Source organism: Onychomys torridus, chromosome 10, assembly GCF_903995425.1.
Source record: "Onychomys torridus chromosome 10, mOncTor1.1, whole genome shotgun sequence".
Lineage (NCBI taxonomy): Eukaryota > Metazoa > Chordata > Mammalia > Rodentia > Cricetidae > Onychomys > Onychomys torridus.
In genome coordinates, this window is record NC_050452.1 from 38,678,747 (window position 1) to 38,700,518 (window position 21,772).

Here is a 21,772-nt window from a genome sequence, read left to right on the forward strand (position 1 = left end):
TTATTATCATGGCATGATTATAGCCACGGAATAAGCATACGTACACACAGCTTACAATGTGTTAGTAAGAGAAAAAAAACATTGTCCCCAATCATTTCCTGCATGCCCCTCCATGCTCACTCTCTTGGCCCACCTATGGTGTCAGTATTTCACAGGAAACTATTGTAAATACAATATAGAAAACAGCTTGAGTGGATGTTCATAAACAACAATAAACTGGACAGTCTTTTTTTTGGAACTTTCTAGAGAATTTCAAATCATCAGGTCCAACCTTGTTCCTACTAACTCTGCAGATCTGAAGGTTTGTCCAACACAATCTGTATATAACCAGCCTGTCCAGCTGATTCTCCTATAACATTTAAGCAACACTACATTAAATCTCTCTTCAAAATAATGTTTGCTTGGCCAAGAATATGGCAAAAATAGCTCATTTGTCAGGACACTGTCAGCTTTAGTTGTTTATATGAGCTCATCTCCCCTAGCACTCACTTGTAAAGACAGCATTTCTGCTTTCTGATACCTTTGCAGTTGTTGCTAAGGAAATATCAGTGGTTCCAAGCCAATCTGAGTAAAAGTGCTGCCTCCTAAGGTTCAAAAAGTTAGCAATTATTTGCTTCCTAGATTACCTATCTCTGTACTAATTTGGGTTTAATGAGCTTATTACTACCATTTGTTGTTGTGGATTCTAGTTTCACATTCAACCCAAAACTTAATTAACTTCTGCCCTTCCAAAGAGGCACATTTTAAGTGGTGTAAAAATAAAAGCATGTGCTATAATTTTGTTCTTATTATACTTCCACAACTTATGTTTCTTAGGATACTTATTCCATAAATAATTTCTCATTCTCTCCCTCATTCTCCCTGTCTTTGTGTGGTGGCCTCATCTTCAGTCTGTAGAGGGAGAAATGTTTAGATTCATTTTCTTGAGACTGAATTCAGACATAGAGTCTTAAGCGATACCAATTGCACTTTGCCATTTTTGTCATAAATCTAGTTTCCCAACCTGTCTCCAAGTGATATTCTATTCTAATAGTGGACACTATAGTATTCAGTTGTAGAGTATGTAGCCTCCAGCAGTGCACCATTATAAAGCATCATTTGAGGAAACAGTGTTCAGGAGGATAACAACTTTTATATTTTTATGGGTGGTAAAATGCTGACTTATCTATAAAATCTACTGTTGCAACTGAACACATTATGAACACGTTATGTCCTTGGAAAATGATTTACAGCTAACGGATTTAATACTTGTTAAAATCATTGCATTTGAAGATATATTACTGGACTAAAGTTTGTACAACTAGAAAGGATTATGAGTTAAATCTGAACTACAAAAATTCCCAAGTTTAAAGCATATTGCTAAACCCAGAGAGTGGTGATTTTTTTTTTTGTCTGTTTTCTGTCAGCAATATTAGCCTCATGCCCTTTACTTTTCTTCTGGGCTATACATGCACATACTTACTCATGATCAAAGGCTTATTTAGATGATGGAGAATTTCAGTAGCAACTGAGAGAAACTAATATGGAATGAGCTTTTGCATGAGGGAGCCTCTGTGCTCGGCATGCCATTTGATTGCTGTAAAAATTCTGTGAGACAGGTGTGGGTGCTGCAATCAAGTGGTTAAGTAACTTGCTGAAGATCACACAGCCAAGAGATGGTGCAGGCTGAATGGTTGTAACTGACAGAAGACCTTGTCTTGGATCCCAATCACCAGTGGATGGGGTGCCTATTGTTAAAGGTGACAGTAATCATTTTGGAAGTTATTTACAAGCATCCTCAACTCTACAAGGAGCCACACCTTGTACCTTTCGTCCTCTTCACTCCTGCATCCTGCTGTTTCTTCCACTGAACAGCTCACTTCTTTCCAGAGGCCAATCAGATGATGGACTCTTAAAAAAAAAATCACTAAGGCTAAAAGCTTGTGTGTGTCTGCACTGCCTGTTATCACAATGCCCAGGGATGATGTATCTTTATAGAAGTAATTGAGGTGTCTATTTGCCTGTTAAGCAAACACCACTTTTCCTTCTCTAGATTTTACTTTCAGCTTGATTTGGATGCACTTGAAACTGAACTTACACTTTTTTTTGAGAGATTCATTATGTCACTGAAAAGTCAAGATGCATGTAGAAACATGACATTTCATATCTGTATTTGTTTATTAGTTATCTAATCCTCCAAGGCTGTAATGTTGGTAATTATTTTTTCACACCTATTTACTTCATACTTGCTAGGTCCTGTTACAGAAGTGAAAACTGACATATATGTCACCAGCTTTGGACCCGTTTCTGATGTCGAAATGGTAGGTATTTGAGAAATGTTGAAGGTTTGAAGAAAATAAGCCAGAAAAGAGTCAATCAATATTTATTATATTGTCAATCACACAAAGTCAATGCTTGATTAAGCTTAAAAGTCTCCAAAGAGCAAGATATTCCATCTGCATCCCAGAGCTATCATTTTTAGTATTTATTGACTTCTTATACTGCTTCCACAGCATGGCCTTCTATGGAAACTGCCGAGGAGAAGAAAATGAGAGATCATCAGCAGTTTTGAAATGTATTAATTGTGTACACGATATTACATTTCTAACAGCCTTTTGCTTCCTCACTGGCTCAGTTGCTTGCTTCCCATCCTCTGATTCTATCCTTCCTTCCTATGCTTAAAGACACCAAAAGGGCCAACATTTGTCAGGGACTCTACATCCCTTCAGCTGTGCTCTCGTATATTAAATATACTTAGTAAACATAATGACAAGTCTACTTTACTTTTTTCTTGACTTGAAGGCTCCTCATGGTTTAAAACCCTGGATTCTTCAAGTAATTTTTAATACACTTTTGAAAACAAAATTTATCTTTTTTTTTTAAAAAAATTAGCTTCATCTTAAAGAAATGCCTGGAATCTTATGATGAATTATGTAGTGATACCTGTGACACATTAACTGATTTTTGCTCTCTTCAATAAAATAATGTACAGCCTTTATTTAATGACAGTAATTCATCCTCAGTGATAAAGTATGTGGTGATTTACTTCTTATGAATGCAGAAGCTGAAGGGACCAAGATGGACATTCCAGTGCATATTTGCTCTGAATCTTTGTGTCCTGGTGGTTTAAGATCATCTCTGCTTCTGTTAATTTCCACTGGGGTAGTCTTTTATGATTGGGAGAGGTTAGAATTTATTACTTTCTGCATTTATGTGTATGTCATCACCTGTGACTTGACTGTGTCACAAACCACCTTCCCTAGGAATATACAATGGATGTGTTCTTCAGACAGACGTGGATTGACAAAAGACTGAAATACGATGGCCCCATTGAAATTTTGAGGTTGAACAATATGATGGTTACCAAAGTTTGGACCCCTGATACTTTCTTCAGGAATGGAAAGAAATCTGTCTCACATAACATGACAGCTCCCAATAAGCTTTTTAGAATTATGAGAAATGGCACTATTTTATACACAATGAGGTAATGGATTTTTCTTTCATTTAAAAAAAAATCCTTATACACTTTTCTCTTCCACTCTACCCTCTTCTTTTCCCTCCTTCTTGATTTCTATCTCTCCATTTTAGTAATTTGTAATGCTAATAAAAACATTAATTTTTCCTACTTGCATTTTTTCCATGATAGACTCACCATAAGTGCGGAGTGTCCCATGAGACTGGTGGATTTTCCTATGGATGGTCATGCCTGCCCTTTGAAATTTGGGAGTTGTGAGTTACATTTAAAGTATTGTTCAAATTTCTGTATATCTTCTTCAAGCTCATAGTTACGTATTTGTGCAATTTTAATTATCCAGCATTCAAACCCTTAATCTGTGAGAAAAAAAATGTGCAAGTTTTAGGAAACTATTAATTTCTGAAATATAAGTGATACCTCAAACAAAGTTCTATTTTTACAGATGGCTATAGAAGACTGAGTCATAACTAATAAGTTCATGGACGCTTATGAAACTTCAGGAGTCAGGAACAGTTTGTCTGTGTCAGAGACGTAGCATAGAAAGTGCATTGTGAAGGGGATATGATTTAATAGTTTCAGCTGCAAATAAAATCCTTTAAAGGTGGCTTGGGGAAAGGTAAGGGAAAGTTTTATACTTTCCCGAAATAAACTGAGTTAAAATTTCATGGGTAGCTGTTGGTGATCGCAGCTCAACTTCCACAAAGTTCTAGCTGAGATGGCATGTAAGAAAATTTAGTGGCTGATATACTGTTGACTGCATTAAGAAGTCTGATTCCATCTGAAAGCTAGGGAAGATTTTGGAAATTTTAACAAAGGGACATGGCCTCCTTTGACATCTTTTTCGGTGGCAATGGGCTGAAGAGAGGCTGGAGTGGAAGCGTGGGACAGCTGGTGTCCGCTGTTTTCCTGCAATCAAAGATGGCAGTTGGTTAGAATCACATGGCACAAAAGGAGCAAAAGTGAAGTAGATGTGTTTGGGAAATTTAGTAGCGATGAAGGCAAGAGGAACACATGAGTGGGTAGTAGAGAGAATGAGGCTTCTTTCCTCAAGCTCCTTTCTCTGAGATGGCAACAAAATGTGATTGCTCTTGTAAGGTCTGCTTCCAACATTCAATTCAATCAGAACCTACCAAAAATAGATGCTGGCTTTTACTATTGCCTCAGCCTCTTCGTTTCACTGATTGTGAAACCGGTGCCTGCTGTTCCCCTTGCTCATTGCTTGAACTTAATGAGAATCGGCAGTCACCACTCTTTTTATAACCCTAGTAATCACAATACTCAGTGGGCTGACTTGAGACTAGAGAAAGTCATTTGCTCCCTGACCAATGATTTAATAAGACAAGATAAAAACAGAAGAACACACAGAGAGGGTGGTCTTACTGGGCCAGAATTAAAATTACATTTTTTTCCTGTAATAATTTGGTTCTTTTAAAAGATAGTTCCCATCTGGAAAAGTCTTCTGCTCCCAAGACCTCTCCAGTTCTCACTTGTAGTATTCTTCCAGTGACTAGAGCCAACTTGCTGATATCTCAGGCTTCTTATGTGAATAAGGACTCACATTTTAGAAAGAATTTTGGTTTACCTATACCGTACCAGCAAGCAGTTTCTGCTGAGTAAATTAATTCTCAAGAAGTTTTTTTTAAAGAAAACCACTGTTTAATTATGCTTACAATAAGAGGAAGTTGAAAGACAATCCAAGAAAAAGATTGATCTATTAATAGAAGGTATCCAAGAGATGATTCCTGAAGTAAAAAAAAAAAAAAAATCATAGATAGGAATATATTATGCAAGTGTTTAAATATATAACACTGTGAATGCACTTCCAGAGATAAACGCTGACGTGAAGCTGTGTCATGTTGGATGACAGCTCAAGCCTCTTAGTGTGTTTTCCAAGGTCATCTGTAAGGAAAACCTCTCTGGATATGAACTCCTTTGGTAGCATTAAACAAGTTCACCGGGGACCTCCTGCATTCCAGCCATTTTAGGGATGTTTGTAGGGGAGGATGACACATAATTCATCCTGGTTCCTTTGAACTTATTTGTGCATGAGCCAAGCTATCTGTTCTGGGTCGCGTGGTTAGCAAGCAGCTGGTCTCCATTTGCGCTAAAGAAGAAATAACAGAAAATGTACTCCTGTTGCCACTGGGAAGGATTCTTTGAAGACCGAAGGGCAAGTGTTCTAATTGCAAGATTCTAAAGGCCCTGGGCCTGGCTGAGAGCTTTGCAGCCAGCCTAGTCAGGACCCAGCAGAATGGTTTCCAAATGGCGTGGGCATTGGCCAGAGGCAGAGGCTGGGGCAGGTGACCCCTGGAGAGCTCCATCCCGAGGAGAATTTGTTTCAGTTCGTTTGTGTTACCAGAGGCAGCATCTGGTGCATGGCTGGATGGTAGAGCTGTATGGGATTATCCAAGTAAGGATAGACAAGAAGTGAAAGAATTAGGAGTCTCACACCAGTTTAGAAGGTTTGGACTATCTGCTTCTCAAGTTACCCACCTTGTTGGAATGGCAATGTGACCACCTGCACTGATACGAAAGGAGCTTTGTTGTTGTTACAGTTTTACTCTTCACTGCATTCCGTCTTTCAACATAAAATAATAAAACCTATCATTTGTTTAGTATCTTAATTATTCTAAATTACAAACATGTTTGAAAATGACATAATGAATATTGTTTTCCCTTTTTTTGTTGTTGTTGTTGAACATTCATCACATTAAGTGTTGATTTTTTAAGATTGGCATAGGAAGAGACCTGACTATAGTAAGCACACTCTCTGCTCTTATCCAGATGCATATCCCAAGAGTGAGATGATCTATACCTGGACCAAAGGCCCCGAGAAGTCAGTGGAGGTGCCAAAGGAGTCTTCTAGCTTAGTTCAATATGACCTAATTGGGCAGACTGTATCAAGTGAAACTATCAAATCTATTACAGGTGAGAGTGCATGCACACATATTCTCTCTCTCTCTTTCTCTCTCATATTCTTTTTGTTCATACATGTGTGTGTATGCATGGGTGGTGTATGTAGGTATATGTGTGGAGGGGGATATTGGAATGTATACGTGACCACTCAAAGGGTCCTCATTCCTCAGGGTCCATCCACCTTATTTTTGGTCTTTCACTGTCCTGGAGCTTAATGGGAAAGCTAGGAGTCAGGTCCCTTAGCCTCAGGACCCTCCAATCTCTGCTTCCCCACAATCCTGAGATTACAAGCTTAGGCTATCTCATCATGCTTTATTATGCGGCTTCAACTTAGGTCTTTATGTTTTTTATGTTTTTATGGCAAGAACTTTACCAACTGAGATATCTCTCTGGCTCCCTCCTGGTGAGAGTTTTAACCTCAAAAGTCAATGTGCTACTTGGCATCAGTAATGGGGTTTTATTCTATCCCTTTCATTGAAATCTTCATTGTTTTCAGGGGAAATATTTTTTCCCAGAAGTAGAGCTGATACATTTATAATCTTATTTCAGTTTAAAATAAATTCTGAGGCCAGGGGGCAGTGGCATAGGTCTTCAATCCCTGCACTCGGGAGGCAGAGCCAGGCAGATCTCTATGAGTTCGAGGCCAACCTGGTCTACAGAGCGAGATCCAGGGCAGGCACCAAAACTACACAGAGACCCTGTCGCAAAAAAACAAAAATATGGGGTTGGGTATTTAGCTCAGTGGCAGAGCGCTTGCCTAGCAAGCACAAGGCCCTGGGTTTGATTCTCAGCTCCAAAAAAGAAAAAGAAAAGAAAAAGAAAAAACCAAAAATAAATAAATAAATAAACAAACAAACAAATAAATAAATAAATTCTGAGTTGTTGAGACAAGAGAAATGAATAGACTTTTCTCACATAGAAACAAAAGCCAATACTTAAATATATTAAAACCATTTTCAACAAAATATGAGGAAAAAGTCTGGCTCTGATTTTGTGGCACTTTTCAATTTTTTTTTTTTTTTTTTTTACTATTACTCAATTTTATGCTGTCATTTCCACTCTTTGTTCCAAAATAAAAGCAAAACCAAAGCATGCTTGCAAAGTATATTTAGAGTATATGTAAAATTGTCATACAAGCAGATGGATGGCTATTACTAGTGATTCTTAGATTTTCAATATGAAGAGAAATAATCTTAAGATTTAGCTTCTATCACATCTAATGTGAAAATTAGCTATTTATATGTTGGTCTAAAATAGTGTTTTTCCATACACATTTTTAACCAGGAATAATTAATGATAGTTACCCTGATGTGCTTATACTGCTATACCAAAATATCACAAACTTGGTATTAATATAAAGATCAGACCTGTTTTTCTGGCCTAGCATCTGGAAATATCAAAGTTAGAGTGCCAGCAGACTTAATATTTGCTGAGAGCTTATTTTGTGGTGCAGGGAATAGTCCTGTCTCCAGAAACTTCAAACTGGAAGGTGTATAGGGAAGGATTACCAAGTTAGAGTGTTTGATACAAATGCTAATGCTGCCTTGAGTACTCCTCTCTCATATGCTAACTACCTATCAAAGACTAGTTAGTACTATTACCACATTGGAGGATAGGTTTCAATATGTGATTTCCCTCCCATCTTTTTGATACAGGATCTCACATAGCCTAGGAGGGCATGAAACTTACTATGTAGGTAGCCCAGGGTAGCCTTTCAATGGAGTTTCTTCAGCTTCAGACTCTGGAGTGCTGTAACTCAAGGTGTGCCATTGTGCCAGGCACAGTGTATGATTTTTTAAAGACCAATATTTAGACAACAGTGGTAATTAAATAATGGTAATATAGCCAGCAATTATCATCTTACAGGGACCATTCCCAATTCCTCCCTTGTACTGAATTCTCGTAAACAACCCCAGGGATATGGTACTATTACCATGTATATTTTTCTAATGAGAAGTCTGTAAGTATAAAGTACTTAAGTAACTTGCCTGGCTCATACAGCTGTTAAATGTCAAGGCCCCAAATTCATAGACATTCTGTGTTCTGTAAACTGTCTTAACAGGCCTTGGATGTCATGGTATTAGTAAAACAAAACATAAGCAGAGTAGTTATTGCAAGATCTTGAACAGTGTTGTGGAATGAGAAAGAATGGTTTTTGCTGTTGTAAGAAATATATTGATAAAGCATTGATGTGATGGGGAAAGAGTTTAAAAAGAGGCACACTCATGGGAGCAAAGTGGGATGGTGCTTTCCAGTCTTCAGGAGGGGTTAAGGAGAAATAAGAATTCCTAGGCACACAACTCATAATTTCAGCCGAGCAAAATAAGTAATCCTAGGGAGTTACTGACCACCTAGTACATATTGTTAACAACTTGTAAAGAGAATGAATATTAAATGTTTCTATCACAAAAATACAGTAAGCAAGATGTTGGGAAGAAACTTCTGGAGATGATGGATCCTTTAGGACAGGCTGTGGTCTGTCCATTTTTACTGATGAATACATACCTCCAGACTAATCAAGAAGCATATATATTAAATATGGGCAGTATTTTAACATACATTATACCTCAAAAAGTGGCTTAAGAATTAGAAGCAAGTGACAAGAAATTGTGAGAATTTAATTCTTAAAAGTTGAAATTGATTCATGAGACTGCTCATTGTGAAATATTTTCGCTTACTGTCTACTCACTGAAAACTGTTTTGTATAGACCCAAACATCCTCTTATGAAATGTCTGGCACTGTTTCTCTCCCCCATCCCATGTATATTTTTTTTTAATTTTCATTTTTGAGATCATAACTACAACATTTCTCCTGTGCCTTTTCCCCCTTCGACACCCTCCCATATACCCGTCCACATTTTCCTTCAAATTTAGGGCCTATTTTTTCACTAATTGGTATTGCATGCATTTATGAATACATGTACTGTTTATTCCTAAATATGACATTTTCAGTTCATATAATGTTACGTGTGCGCGTGTGTGCATATGCTTGTGCATGTGTGTGCGTGCGTGCGTGCGTGCGTGTGTGTGTGTGTGTGTGTGTGTGTGTGTGTTTTCGGGACTGTTTGGCACTGGACAACCAATTGGTGTGTTCTTTCATGAGGAAGATCACCTCTCTCACTCTTAGATTTCCTCAGTTGCCTATGGATCTCTATGTGTGGTTGAGGCCCTGTGGGGCTTCCCCTTTCCAGTTTGACACGTCCGTTGGTACTGTCCTTGTTCAGTTCAGGTTTAGGCAGTCATGACGTGACGGTGAGACATTATGGATGTAGCTTTGGTTATTACTAGGAGACCCAAACGAGGACACACACAATTTTGAAGCAAATCTCCTGATTCTTGTGTCGCCTCTGTCACATGTTTGCAAATTCCAGTGTCTTTCCAATGCCTGTCATGCACATCATCATTTTGGGCATATCCTCTTTATATGAATTATAAAACAGTGCAATGGCCTCCTAACAGGATACTTCTGCTTCTCATGATATTCTGAATTATGTTGATTTTTCCATCTGTGTGTTTGAAGTAGAGTAGAGATTTATAAATCTTTGGCTTAATTTGTGAATATTCACTGGATCTTAAATAACATTCTCTATATATGCCTTCTTGTAAGACTGGTTATCAACATCTACCAGAAGCATATTGTTTATTTACTTACTGCATTTTTAAAGTTCTATCTCTATTTGTACCTTTGCTTATATATGCTATGCTTAGAAATACAATTCATCAGCTTCTTGTGTACATGTACAGGTATGAAATATGTTTGAGTAAAATATATCCATATTTACATAATTTTTATAGAAATTCCTGTATTTCATGTCTTTCCAAAATTAAGCTTTTCATTTTGTATGTATGTATGTATGCTTATGTGTTTACATTTTTTTCATCTGCTTTCCTATAAATCATAAGCCTAAATTCTGCTTTTGAAAATGGTGGTGATTGTGATTGGATAGATTGCTCAGTGAGTAATGTGCTCACTGTGAAAGCATAAGAATCCAAGTTCAGATACCTGGGACTCATGTGAAAAACCAGTTGGGATGGCATGTACCTGCAATCTTAACACTGTGTAGGCAGACACAGAAAGATCCCAAGGGTTTGTTGGCCAACAGTCTTAAGAATTATTTATCACAATATTCATTGGCAGACTGGGTCTCAAAAAAATACATAAATAAATAAACAAACAAATAAATAAATAAACAGATAGATAAGTAAATAAATAAGACAGCTACAGAATAAGTCATACAATATTTTTCTGAATAAAATGATGTTCACTGTCGCCCTCTCTTTTGCTCTCCTACCCACAGTAGAGAACTATGCATTTCTCATTGAAATATGCAGAGAAAAGAATTTATTTACTATGAATGCTTATTGTTAGTCTAACATACAATCATGAAGTGATTGACTAATTTCCTACAGGATCAATAATGTATTTTCTTCATTTTCCTGGCAGGTGAATACATTGTTATGACAGTTTACTTCCACCTCAGACGGAAGATGGGCTATTTTATGATTCAGACATATATCCCATGCATTATGACAGTGATTCTTTCTCAAGTTTCCTTCTGGATAAATAAGGAGTCTGTTCCAGCTAGAACTGTATTTGGTAATTTCAATTTATTTCTTGAGTACTTTTGTTCACATTACATTTTTGATGGTGACTCATGGGAAGAATCCTTTGATATTTCTTAGAAAATATTACATACTAGTATACCAAACCACACTGAAGAAGGAACTATTTAAGCTTTCATTTCTAACTGGTCACTATAACATACTGCTGCTTGGGGAGATGAGGACAGCATGTCCCTTCTGAGGTCCTGTCAGATTTCCTTTTATGAGAACCAGTCAGGTGAAAACCAAATGGAAATGTGGATACAATTTCACTTTCACTGACATTCTTGAGCTGCTAGCCTAATGCTGTGTAATTGAATTAAAATTATGTCTAGGTGTTAAAATGAAATGCATAGACAGCCTAAAATAAAACAAATAAAAGTCATGGCTGACTGCACATGAAAGCCTTAGAATAATCTGGTTTTTAGTGAAAAGGAACAAAATGCAAATGGTTAAATGCATTGAATGGGAAGGTATTCTGTGCCTCATCTCTCAGTCCATTATTGTATTCTATGTGCATAACTTCCTATATTTTTTTCTAAACTAGTATTTTTTTCTTTTTATTCTTGTTATGGTTTCTCCATATTATTCTAAATGGTAAGCCTCTGGAGATGTATAGGTTTAACATTTTTTTGTGTTAAATAAATCTTTTATACATCTGGGATGCTTTATATTATAACATTAATTATAATTAAGTCTATTTATTGCAATATAGTTTTTTATTCTTTATTCTATTCAACTTTATCATTCAGTGTTGGTGAAAGAAAGAAAGGAAATGATTAAACTTCTTGTAAAATGGAGACAAAGGTCTCCAAAGATATGCCAATTTCTCCTTTTTGCCTTTCAGTTTGTTTGGATTTAACCGTGGGTACATTTCATTTCACACAACAGCAGCAGGAAGGCTGGTGAAGAATTCATAGAGCCTTCCATCTTACTTTGCGATCAGTGCAATCCCTAACAAAAACAGCTCAGGGAGTAGAGGTTTACTTTGGCTCATGATTTCAGACAGATTAGAAAGCAGACCATGGCAGCACTGACCCTGGAAGGAGGATCAAACACCTGCTGTCACGGTGGTGGAGAGGAAGAAGAGAGTACAAGCTGTTACCAGGACAGGAATGACCTTCAGAGGCCATCTAATTATATACATCGGTCAGACAGGCCCTAACTCTGAATGGTTCCACAACCTTCAACATAGTGTTATGAGCTGGGGATAGAGAATTCAAAACATGACCCTCTGAGAACACTGTGGATTCAAACCCTAGCACTCCCCATCTTCAGAGACAAGAGTGTCTTGTTGTCCTCAACAAACTTGAAATACTCCTACCAAGGTATTTCTTCCACATATAACCAGTGTCTCTGTAATGCTGATGGCATTTGAATCATCGTCAAAATTCATACAGAGGGCCAGTGACAGACAAGGTTTGATCTACGGCAGAGAGTGAGCAGGAATGATAGTTCAAGCTACTTCATAAAGTTATGAAAGTTTAATTAAATAACTGCAACATTGCAGCTGTAGAACAATTACTAGCTGCTAAATATACATGTGAAAATGAAATATAGAAAATATATCTAAGGTTTAGATACTATCATTGAAAGGTTATGGTTTAAAACTCAGTTATATCACTTACTTTCTCCATCCACTAATTGAGGTATATGCAGGGCTCTTGATCTTGATTCTTCCCACTAGAATGTTTTGTGCCTTGATCTTGTACAAGTCCCATGTAAGCAACCACAATTGCTCTGAGTTCTTGAGTGTATCAGTCTTGTCATGTCCTGAAGATACTATTTTGGACCAGTACTCAACCACTCAATCTACTACTTTATGTTTCCTTCCCATCTATCTATCTATCTATCTATCTATCTATCTATCTATCTATCTATCATCTATCTATCCATCAATCTATCTTCCTAACTTATGTCTATCCATCATCTATCTATCTATCTATCTATCTATCTATCTATCTATCTATCTAATCTATTATCTATCTATATATAATAACATTTAATAGGCATTAACCTACACAGGGGACAAAACTTTGCCAAGAAGCTGAAGACATAGATTATCAAATAAAAAGTCCTGTGCCAGATGTGGGATACCACCACTCAAGTTGTTGGTTAGGTATGTTTCAGAGACCCCCCCTAAATAATACAGGGTATTGATTCTGCTTTTAGTTGCCAATGAGAACATGACAGTACTACCCCATTGCTAAAGACAATGCACATTTTAATCACGGAACGTGGAGAAATCAAGTACTGACTAGGAAGTTTTCTCCCTGATGTCTAATTTTCATAGTACTAGAGGGCTAGCTGTGAAGTGTGTGAACTACAACAATGACCAACATGACAATAGATTTCCATGGGTATGATACTGGCGTGACTGTTATGTGGGCAACAAACTATTTTCTGATTGCATTTAAGGACTGTTCCATAGGAGAAAATCCTAAGAGTGACTACTACTATTACGACACTCCCTGAATGTAGTATTAAACTGCCTCTAAATTTGCATTTCTGTGTCCATAGAGTAGTACAGCTCTCAGACCTTATCAGAGTGATTTCTTTGTGCAGTAGACAGTGTAGAAACTCACAACTGATCAAAGTGCAGAAAATAAATATAGGTGAAGTTCTCATTCAGGGACCATCACAGAAGTAGAGGTTGACATATTTTAAGAACTTTTGAAGGTTAAAGAGTGCCTTATATTAGGAAACGGATTGTGTATTCTGTACTTTCCTCCCATACATACCCAGCAAAGAGACTAATCCATTCTCAGTTTTTTTTGGATTTTGAAGAAAGTGTTTTTCTGGTGTGCACTCCTGTGTAGTTAATTTCTTGGCATTCTTTGTCCTATTTAGCACTCACAGTGATCTTAGAGTCAACACATCATGTTCAGGACTTTTTATTTGATGGGGCAAGAGGGAGCTGCTGAGGCTGAGAGTGAAATTCAAGTCATTAAGCTTGTCCTAGCATAGAGTAATCAAGGATAAAGGGAAATCATTGTGTTGGTAAAGTACTCGCTGTGTAAGCATGGGTACCTGAGCTTGGATCCTTGGCATCCATGTAAAGGCTATGGGCGGTGGAAAGTATATATATATATATAGTGTTCAGTGAGATACTTCTGTTTGTTAACTCACATGTTAAAGAAGCTGAATTGCTTACCTCTTAGGATTGCTAGGAGGATTCAATGCATTAATCTCAGTAAAACATTTAAAGAAAATCCTTAGCACACATAGTATATAATTTTATTATTGTTGGTTGATGAACTTACTTGTCCATGGATAAGAGAAATATTCAATAGTAGGGGAAGAGGTAACATCCATTACAGCTGATCTCAGCTAATGTTTTCCATGCAAACAAGACAGTGCAAAGAAATTAAGCAGTGTAGCAAAAAGCTAGTATTACTAGTTCCAATATATTGAGTAAATGGACACTGTGGGGTCCTATTACTTAATAGTCACAAGTTCAGCAAGATAGACATTCTCAATTTTTATAGTAAGGAAAACAGCACAAAGATATTAAAAACATTTATCAAGTCATTTAATTATAAGTGATACACCCGAGACAATATATATAACATTGAGAACTCAGTCATGTAATCCTCACAGCAGGTATGGGTGTGTAAAAGCAGGGAAGGGGCTTGTGAAGAATTCCAGAGCTTCTGATTGAGAATATGTTGCCAGGAGGATGTGTTCATTGAGAATGTGAAATTTGCCTGCCTGTGTCTATGCCTAGATCAATATTAGTTCTGATCAACCAGGAAAATCACAGCTATGATTAAGTCTTCAAAAATGTAAACTATTTCAGAATTGTAATTATTAGACTATTCATCAAGGACCTAGAGTAATAGTTTCCGTAGGGAAGTCAAGTCCTACGTGGTTGGGAACATTGGCTATTTATTCCATATGAGATTTAGGTGGATGTGAACTCTAGACTAGTATGACTCTTCCTCAGCTCTCTTCTCCCCTTTCACTTGCAAAGTCACAGTGTGCTGGGTCACAGGTAACACCAGGGAGAACAAAATCCTAAAGCAGCACAAGTCTGAGAAACAGGATATGTGGAATTCTTTCCAAAGGCCTTCTTCTATCTTGAAATTTCTCTGACTCTAAGGTTTTTTTTATTATTATTATTCCAATATGGTTAAACATTAAATGCAAGTAGATGCCAGCTGGCATATTGAAATCATTGCTATTTCATTTTCTAGGAATGGCCAGCCAAAAATTCACTCTTGTGTACAGTCTTAGCCTACTCCTTAATTTCCTCTCTCGGCTCCTGGGCCAGCCAATATGATGCATATTCAGCAGTCTAAAGGCACAGGCTGGCATCAATACTTGAACATACAAAAAATATTATGTCTTTGAAATGTTTTCAGGGTGAGATTATTATTGAAAGCCTTGACTTCTGTTTTCTGTTACATCAGTGCTTATTCTTTCAAGTGCTATACCTGAAATTAAAAGGAATAAGTACATACCTACATTCCTACCACTTTCTCCAAATTTGAACACAAGACAGAGAATTTTTAATGTCTAAAGATATAGAAAACAAAATTTTAAACCAACTTTGAGCCAATCATTCTTGTCAGCCAACATTCCCGGTTTTGCCAACAGCTACAACATAGCAACCATACTGTCTAGAGGGTCATTCCATAAATAAAAAACAATGAAAGAGAAATGGGAGACAGTCATATGCTTTTGTGTTAGTATAAACAGTGTGATTTACAGCAAGCCATCAACTTGATTCTGAACAATTGGATGTCATCACTAAATTCATAATTCAGTATTTTGTTTGTTGAATATCACCTTGGAATTTTTTTCACATAACAGTAGGCAAGATGAAGACACTTCCGTTTATTGGCAGGAAAAATCACTGAACCACCTACAACAAGAACAAAGTTTACAATAGCAAGGGGACTATTAAGCTCCTGGTATTCAAATTTGATTTTCCCTTTCTTACTTAGCACAGAAGGGTTTCTGGAGGCTTTTCTGAACACTGGATAGTCTTCTCATTTAGAACACACTCTTATATTTTTTTTACTTGCAAGTACTTTCAGCATCATTTCTATGGCCTTAGAAGAAATGCACCGCTTACACATCACAAAACTTGCGCAACACTTTTGAATTCTTGATAGTCCATTACAGATAAATTGTTGTGAGTGATAGGAAATGTAATTTACCTTCAATAGTATTTATTTATTTGTTTGTTTGTTGGTTGGTTGGTTGATTTTACAGTCTTTGGGAGAATTGTGCCTTCTCTCTAACATTTAAAATGTTTGAAGCTCTCTTTCAGGAAAAAGCTGGACAAATTCACTACGTTCCAATGAGCCATTGGTGTAGATATGTACTTAATCGACCTATTTAATGGAATAAGGTTTTTAAAAAATCTACTTCAGGGGAGCTGAAGAGACAGATGGCTTAGGGGTTAAGAATACTTCCTGTTCTGTTAGAAGACCCAAACAGCTTCCAGAATCCACTTATTTTTTGATTTATTTTTTCTTTATTATTATGTGTTTCAAATTTTATATATCAGCCATGGGTTCCCCTGTCCTCCCCCCTCCCGCCCCCCCCCCCACCTACCCCCAGCCCCTCCCCTCCATTTATAATCCAGCTTATTCCTCTAGTTCCAGGGAATCCAATGAGCTTTCTGACCTCTGGCCAGTTGCATTCATGGCAGACATATCATATGTACATATTCATATACATATGCAAACACATACCCATACATATAAATAAATATATATTATAAAATCTGAAAACTTTACTTTAGGCTAAGAAAATGCTTAAAATTATTAAAGAACTTATGTAATACATATTGATACATAGTTTTAGAGTGTTCTCTAAAAATTTGTAGCTCATGTAATACATTGATGCTCCAAATTTTCATCTTCTAGGAACCAATAGCTTAGGAAGGGGATGGAATTTTTTTTAGGAATGATCTTAAGCTACTCTTACATTCCTCTCTAGACTCACATAAACAGAACTGTAAAGGGATAGTACCAGGTAGAATATAATCAGAGTCTAAGTTGAAGAGAATAGTATTGTTTCTTCAAGTCAAAGTATGATTATTCCTTTATTGTTGTGAACATTTCCTATGTTTTCAGTTGAACATGGATTAAACACCTTTAAGCTGGGGGTTGGCATGGATTGACATATACATTTAGGATATTTTAAACACTGTCTTTGTCACCATAATTTATGCCATCACCATCACCATTATCTACAGATACCTGAGTGTACCTACTTCAGGACCTATCCTAGGAGTTATGTAGAATGAGTTCAAATGGGTATAATAAGGCCCCCAGGAATTTCCCAGATAAACTAGATAATATTGACTCAATAAACATACATAAATAGAAATAGGGAAAATTATGTAAATATTAACACCCTCAAATAATATGTTATTCTGTAGCTCTAGTGACAAGTAGAATTTTTCTAAGAAAGGAGCCCAACCTTTTCTCTGGTTTAAGAAGCCACTTTCCCTGGAAGTGTTATTTCAGAAAATGATTGATGGAAGAAGGGCTCTCTCTACTCTTGTTGCAAGTATTCTGCTTCAAGTTGTACACTGATGTGTGGTAAACACCCATATTTCAAAGGTCAAATTGTTCCAGAAGTACATTTAGCCAGAACATATTCATAGCTTTGATAAACAATGAATGCATTAATTTTATACAGTGTATTATAGTAATTTAATGATAAGAACTTATGTATGACTGTGGTTTTGTTGGCAATAATTATCTGTGGTAACAGGCCTTGCTTACCTAGTATATTCATGCTCCCATTTAGAAGGCTAATGTGCCTGGCTTCCCATTAATGTCTGAGAGTCACTGTTTCAATAAATAATCCTTCTTGGGGGATTTGTATATTGATTCCTCAAGGGTCTCGTTTCAGCTTCCAATATAAAATCAATATATTCTATGTGTTTTACATATTCTTATTGTTATAGTAAACTTAGAATGTACAAGGAAATCCCAGTGAGCTTCACAGTCTTGAACCAAATCACACTGAGCTGATGATTACAAGAGCCAGGAACTGAGCATATCCCAAACCTGTGCTGGTTTCACTGAAGCAGAGGATGAAATCCTCTATCAAAGGTGGTGGGTTTCACCTAGTAGTAACTTTGCCAACCTCATCCCACCTCCTCCTTTTGGGTTAGCTTGTCTTCTTGTAGAAATAGTAGTAGAATGTTTCACCTCTTTGCTCTTTTGCATTGAAGGAATAACCACAGTCCTCACGATGACCACCCTAAGCATCAGTGCCCGGCATTCGTTGCCCAAAGTATCCTATGCGACTGCCATGGATTGGTTCATAGCTGTCTGCTTTGCTTTTGTATTTTCGGCTCTTATTGAGTTTGCTGCTGTCAACTATTTCACCAACATTCAAATGCAGAAAGCCAAAAAGAAGGTATCGAAGCCTCCTCCAGAAATTCCTTCTGCTCCAGTGCTGAAAGAGAATCATCCAGAAGCTTCTCTCCAGGTATTTCTTCTCCTTCTTTCTAAGGTTTTAGCTGCTTGGTCAAATTTTTATCATAGGTAGAAAACAGAGAATATGAAAATATCAGTGACAATTTGTGAGAATGGCGGGAGTCGAGGAGAATGTAAAATGATAACATGTGCACTGATATTTTGGTTTTGCAATTTTTTTTTAGTTATTTGATAATATCATATAGTATGCTTTGATAATTTACTCCCATTGTAACTTTTCCCAAGTCCAACCTACTTTCCCCACCCACCCAGCTTTGTATCCTTTTCTATTTCTTTTCTCAAAGCCATCATTTACAGTATGGGTTGCTTATGTATTCTTTGATGTGTGGCTTTTATGGGAACTTGGTGTACTTAGCAGGGTATACATTTAAAAAAGAAAACCAACTCTTCCTCTCCCAGAGACTATGAGTTGCCAATACCCTTTCCCATGCTAGAGTTTGGTCTAATTTGAGCTTGTACAGGTCTTGGGAGTTCATATGCACTGCCTGTGCTGCTGCATCCAGGAGACAGTGTTTCCTAGTAGTCATTCATCACCTCAGGCTTTTAAACTCTTTTCATTCCCTTAACCAGAATGTCTCCTTGGTCTTGGGAAGAAGGGGTTGTTGATAATAAATGTTCCATTTAGGGCTGAGCATTCCACAGTCTCTTATTCTCTGCAGCGTGGCTGGCTGTGTGTCTCAGTGTTCATTGCCGTTTGCTAAAGAAAACCGTCGGATGAAGGTTGAGAGATACATTGTGGATTTAACAAGTCATAAGGGTCAGTTTAGCACTGTGCACATTTAGCAGAATATAGGAATTATGACCTATCTCGTTACAGGTTCTTGGCCCCAATAATAGTGCCAAGCATGACTGTTTTTCTTCTTGTGGTCTGGGCCTTAAATCTAATCAGAAAGTGGTTGGTTATTCCCATGATGTTAATGTCACTATTGAGGGAATTGGCATATTTTGCCTTGCCAGACATCATTGTAACTCTGAGAGTTCATAGCTGGGATATCTGATGAATATTTTTGTTCTTAGCGATTATAATGTTTGAGGGTCTATGGGACCTCCTTGGCTAGGAACTCTGTAAGAGATAACTCATTCCTGACAAATGTTTTTATTAGTTAACCTGTGATGTCTTGTAGAGGCTTTGTCAACCCATTATAGAGTAACTCTATTTAATTTCTTTTTATGTATGTATGTATGTATGTATGTATGTATGTATGTATGTATGTATTTCAGGAAGCTTCCCTATAAATTTTTTGACTGGTCTTTAGTGTCATTTATCTTTCTCCATATTCCCACCCCTCCCAGCCACTTCCTTAAACTGTAACCCTTGCTCCTAATACATTGATACTTTAAAGCTAAAACAATCCATACATGACCTTGATACATGACATAAGGCTATTTTTGTCTGAAAGTTCCTTTCAATATCAAAGGTCTTTTTTTTTTTTTCACAGAAATGGGTAAAATGGAACATATACTGGTAAGAGGAACCTGGTAATGGTGTTGAGAGAGCTGCAAAGGCCACTTTTATAGAATTCATTGACCAAAGTAAAATGATAGGTCTTAACATGGCCCTGAGTTTCCGATGGAACCGCTACCTTGTATTAAAGAAGAAAATAATCCTAGCAACAAAATCATCCACAATTATAGCTGATGTATATCCAAATGAACAATTCATTCTCTAAAGGCCATATCTAAGAGAAAGTTGAAAACAATAAAAACAACTGTGATTTTTTTAGTATGACTTATCAAAGGTTCTTTTTTTTTTTTTTTTTTTTTTTTTTGGTTTTTCGAGACAGGGTTTCTCTGTGTAGCTTTGTGCCTTTTCCTGGAACTCACTTGGTAGCCCAGGCTGGCCTCGAACTCACAGAGATCTGCCTGGCTCTGCCTCCTGAGTGCTGGGGTTAAAGGTGTGTGCCACCACCACCCGGCTCAAGGGTTCTTATTTAATATTAAGTTTCTTTTCCACACATATTCTTATTATATAAAAAGCAGCAAGAGGTACAAGAACATGGATAATTAAGCAGGTAGACTTTTTCTTAACCTTCCTTTTCCTCTTCCACTGTTCTGCTATGTCCCTAGGACTCTCCTTCATTTTGTTCATCTTTTTTGTGTACATAGACAGATTTCTGTGGTTTTGTACCCTAGCCAACTGTAATTTCCATGAATGGCACGATAAAACTGCTTGGTCTGCATTTACCCAAACCAAAATGTAATAGACATCATCAAATGGTTTTCCCTCTACTAAGTGGTATCTCATTCCTTCATTTATTCACTTATTCATTTAACAAATATATATTTAATGCTAACTATGGGTCAGACATTACACAGAAGCTAAGAATCAATAATGTATATTTTTAAAAGCCAGTAAATATCCTACACTATGTACATTGCATTTATTTCCATGTGGCAAGGGAGTGGAGGCAGACAGTTTCTTTTGATGTAAGTAATGAAACACCTAGAGCATAAAATGGGGATGCTATGAAGGGTCTGGAAGCCATTAGAGATTAGAAGTCTACCTTTACAGGGTTAACCCATTCTGTGCCATCAGTCTTGGTTCTGCTCCCACTGTCTCCAGGTGCTACCCAGGTAGCTAAGTAATGAATACTTGTCATCGAGAAGTTTAAATAGTTTATATTTTCTTCTAAGTGAATTCATCAAGATTTTCAATTTGGTTATAACATATTTTGCATGCTGTTTTCAGTTTTAAAAAGTACTGTCCAAGCTTCACTCTTTTTCCCACTTTCTATAGGTAAACTTACACCTTCTGTCTTTTGTTGTTGTCCTATTATGTTTTGCTTTGACATATTGAAACTACATAAATCTATTTCTTGATTCTTTTAAGTCACTGAATCTTGGGTTTATTTTACTGTTTATTATTTTCTGGTGATTGATACATGAGTTAATTTAATTATATATTTATACAGGTTAAATTTGTCACATTTTTCAAGATACTTGAGTATACTTTATTTTCATGCTTTCTTATTGAAGAATAAAGTTTCTCTTACTGAACTTAGATCTCTTCTGTATAGAGTTCTATGACGCATAATTTTGAGATTAATATTATCAGAATTACTTGCTATGTGTTGTTCTGGAGTAATAGTTTCACTTTTGAGATGAGAATATAGAGATAATATTAAAATTTGTACGTGTGATTTTTTTAATTTAACTCTGATAATTATTTTATTCCCTTCTTCCCTTCCTCCCTCCCTCCCTCCTTTCCTTCCTTCCTCCCTCCCTCCCTCCCTCCCTCCCTCCCTTCCTTCCTTCCTTCCTTCCTTCCTTCCTCCCTCCCTTCCTTCATTCTTTCCTTCCTTCCTTCCTTCCTGTGATCTGAGTATCAAAT

General features: G+C 36.9%; 1 protein-coding gene across 2 annotated transcripts in view; it reads left to right on the top strand.

Moving 5' to 3' along the window:
- The window catches only part of Gabra4 (gamma-aminobutyric acid type A receptor subunit alpha4), a 69,472-nt gene that overhangs the window by 11,942 nt on the left and 35,758 nt on the right, over positions 1-21,772 (top strand). Inside the window, exons 3-9 of one of the 2 annotated variants that reach the window (XM_036201204.1) lie at positions 2,233-2,300; positions 3,243-3,463; positions 3,626-3,708; positions 6,239-6,382; positions 10,815-10,967; positions 18,174-18,433; positions 19,881-19,936. In XM_036201204.1, coding sequence (XP_036057097.1) covers positions 2,233-2,300; positions 3,243-3,463; positions 3,626-3,708; positions 6,239-6,382; positions 10,815-10,967; positions 18,174-18,433; positions 19,881-19,910 — 959 coding nt within the window. In that variant the 3' untranslated portion in view covers positions 19,911-19,936. Of the gene's footprint in view, positions 1-2,232; positions 2,301-3,242; positions 3,464-3,625; positions 3,709-6,238; positions 6,383-10,814; positions 10,968-18,173; positions 18,434-19,880; positions 19,937-21,772 lie in introns of those variants that run through there. The other variant, XM_036201203.1, reaches the window with a different exon arrangement.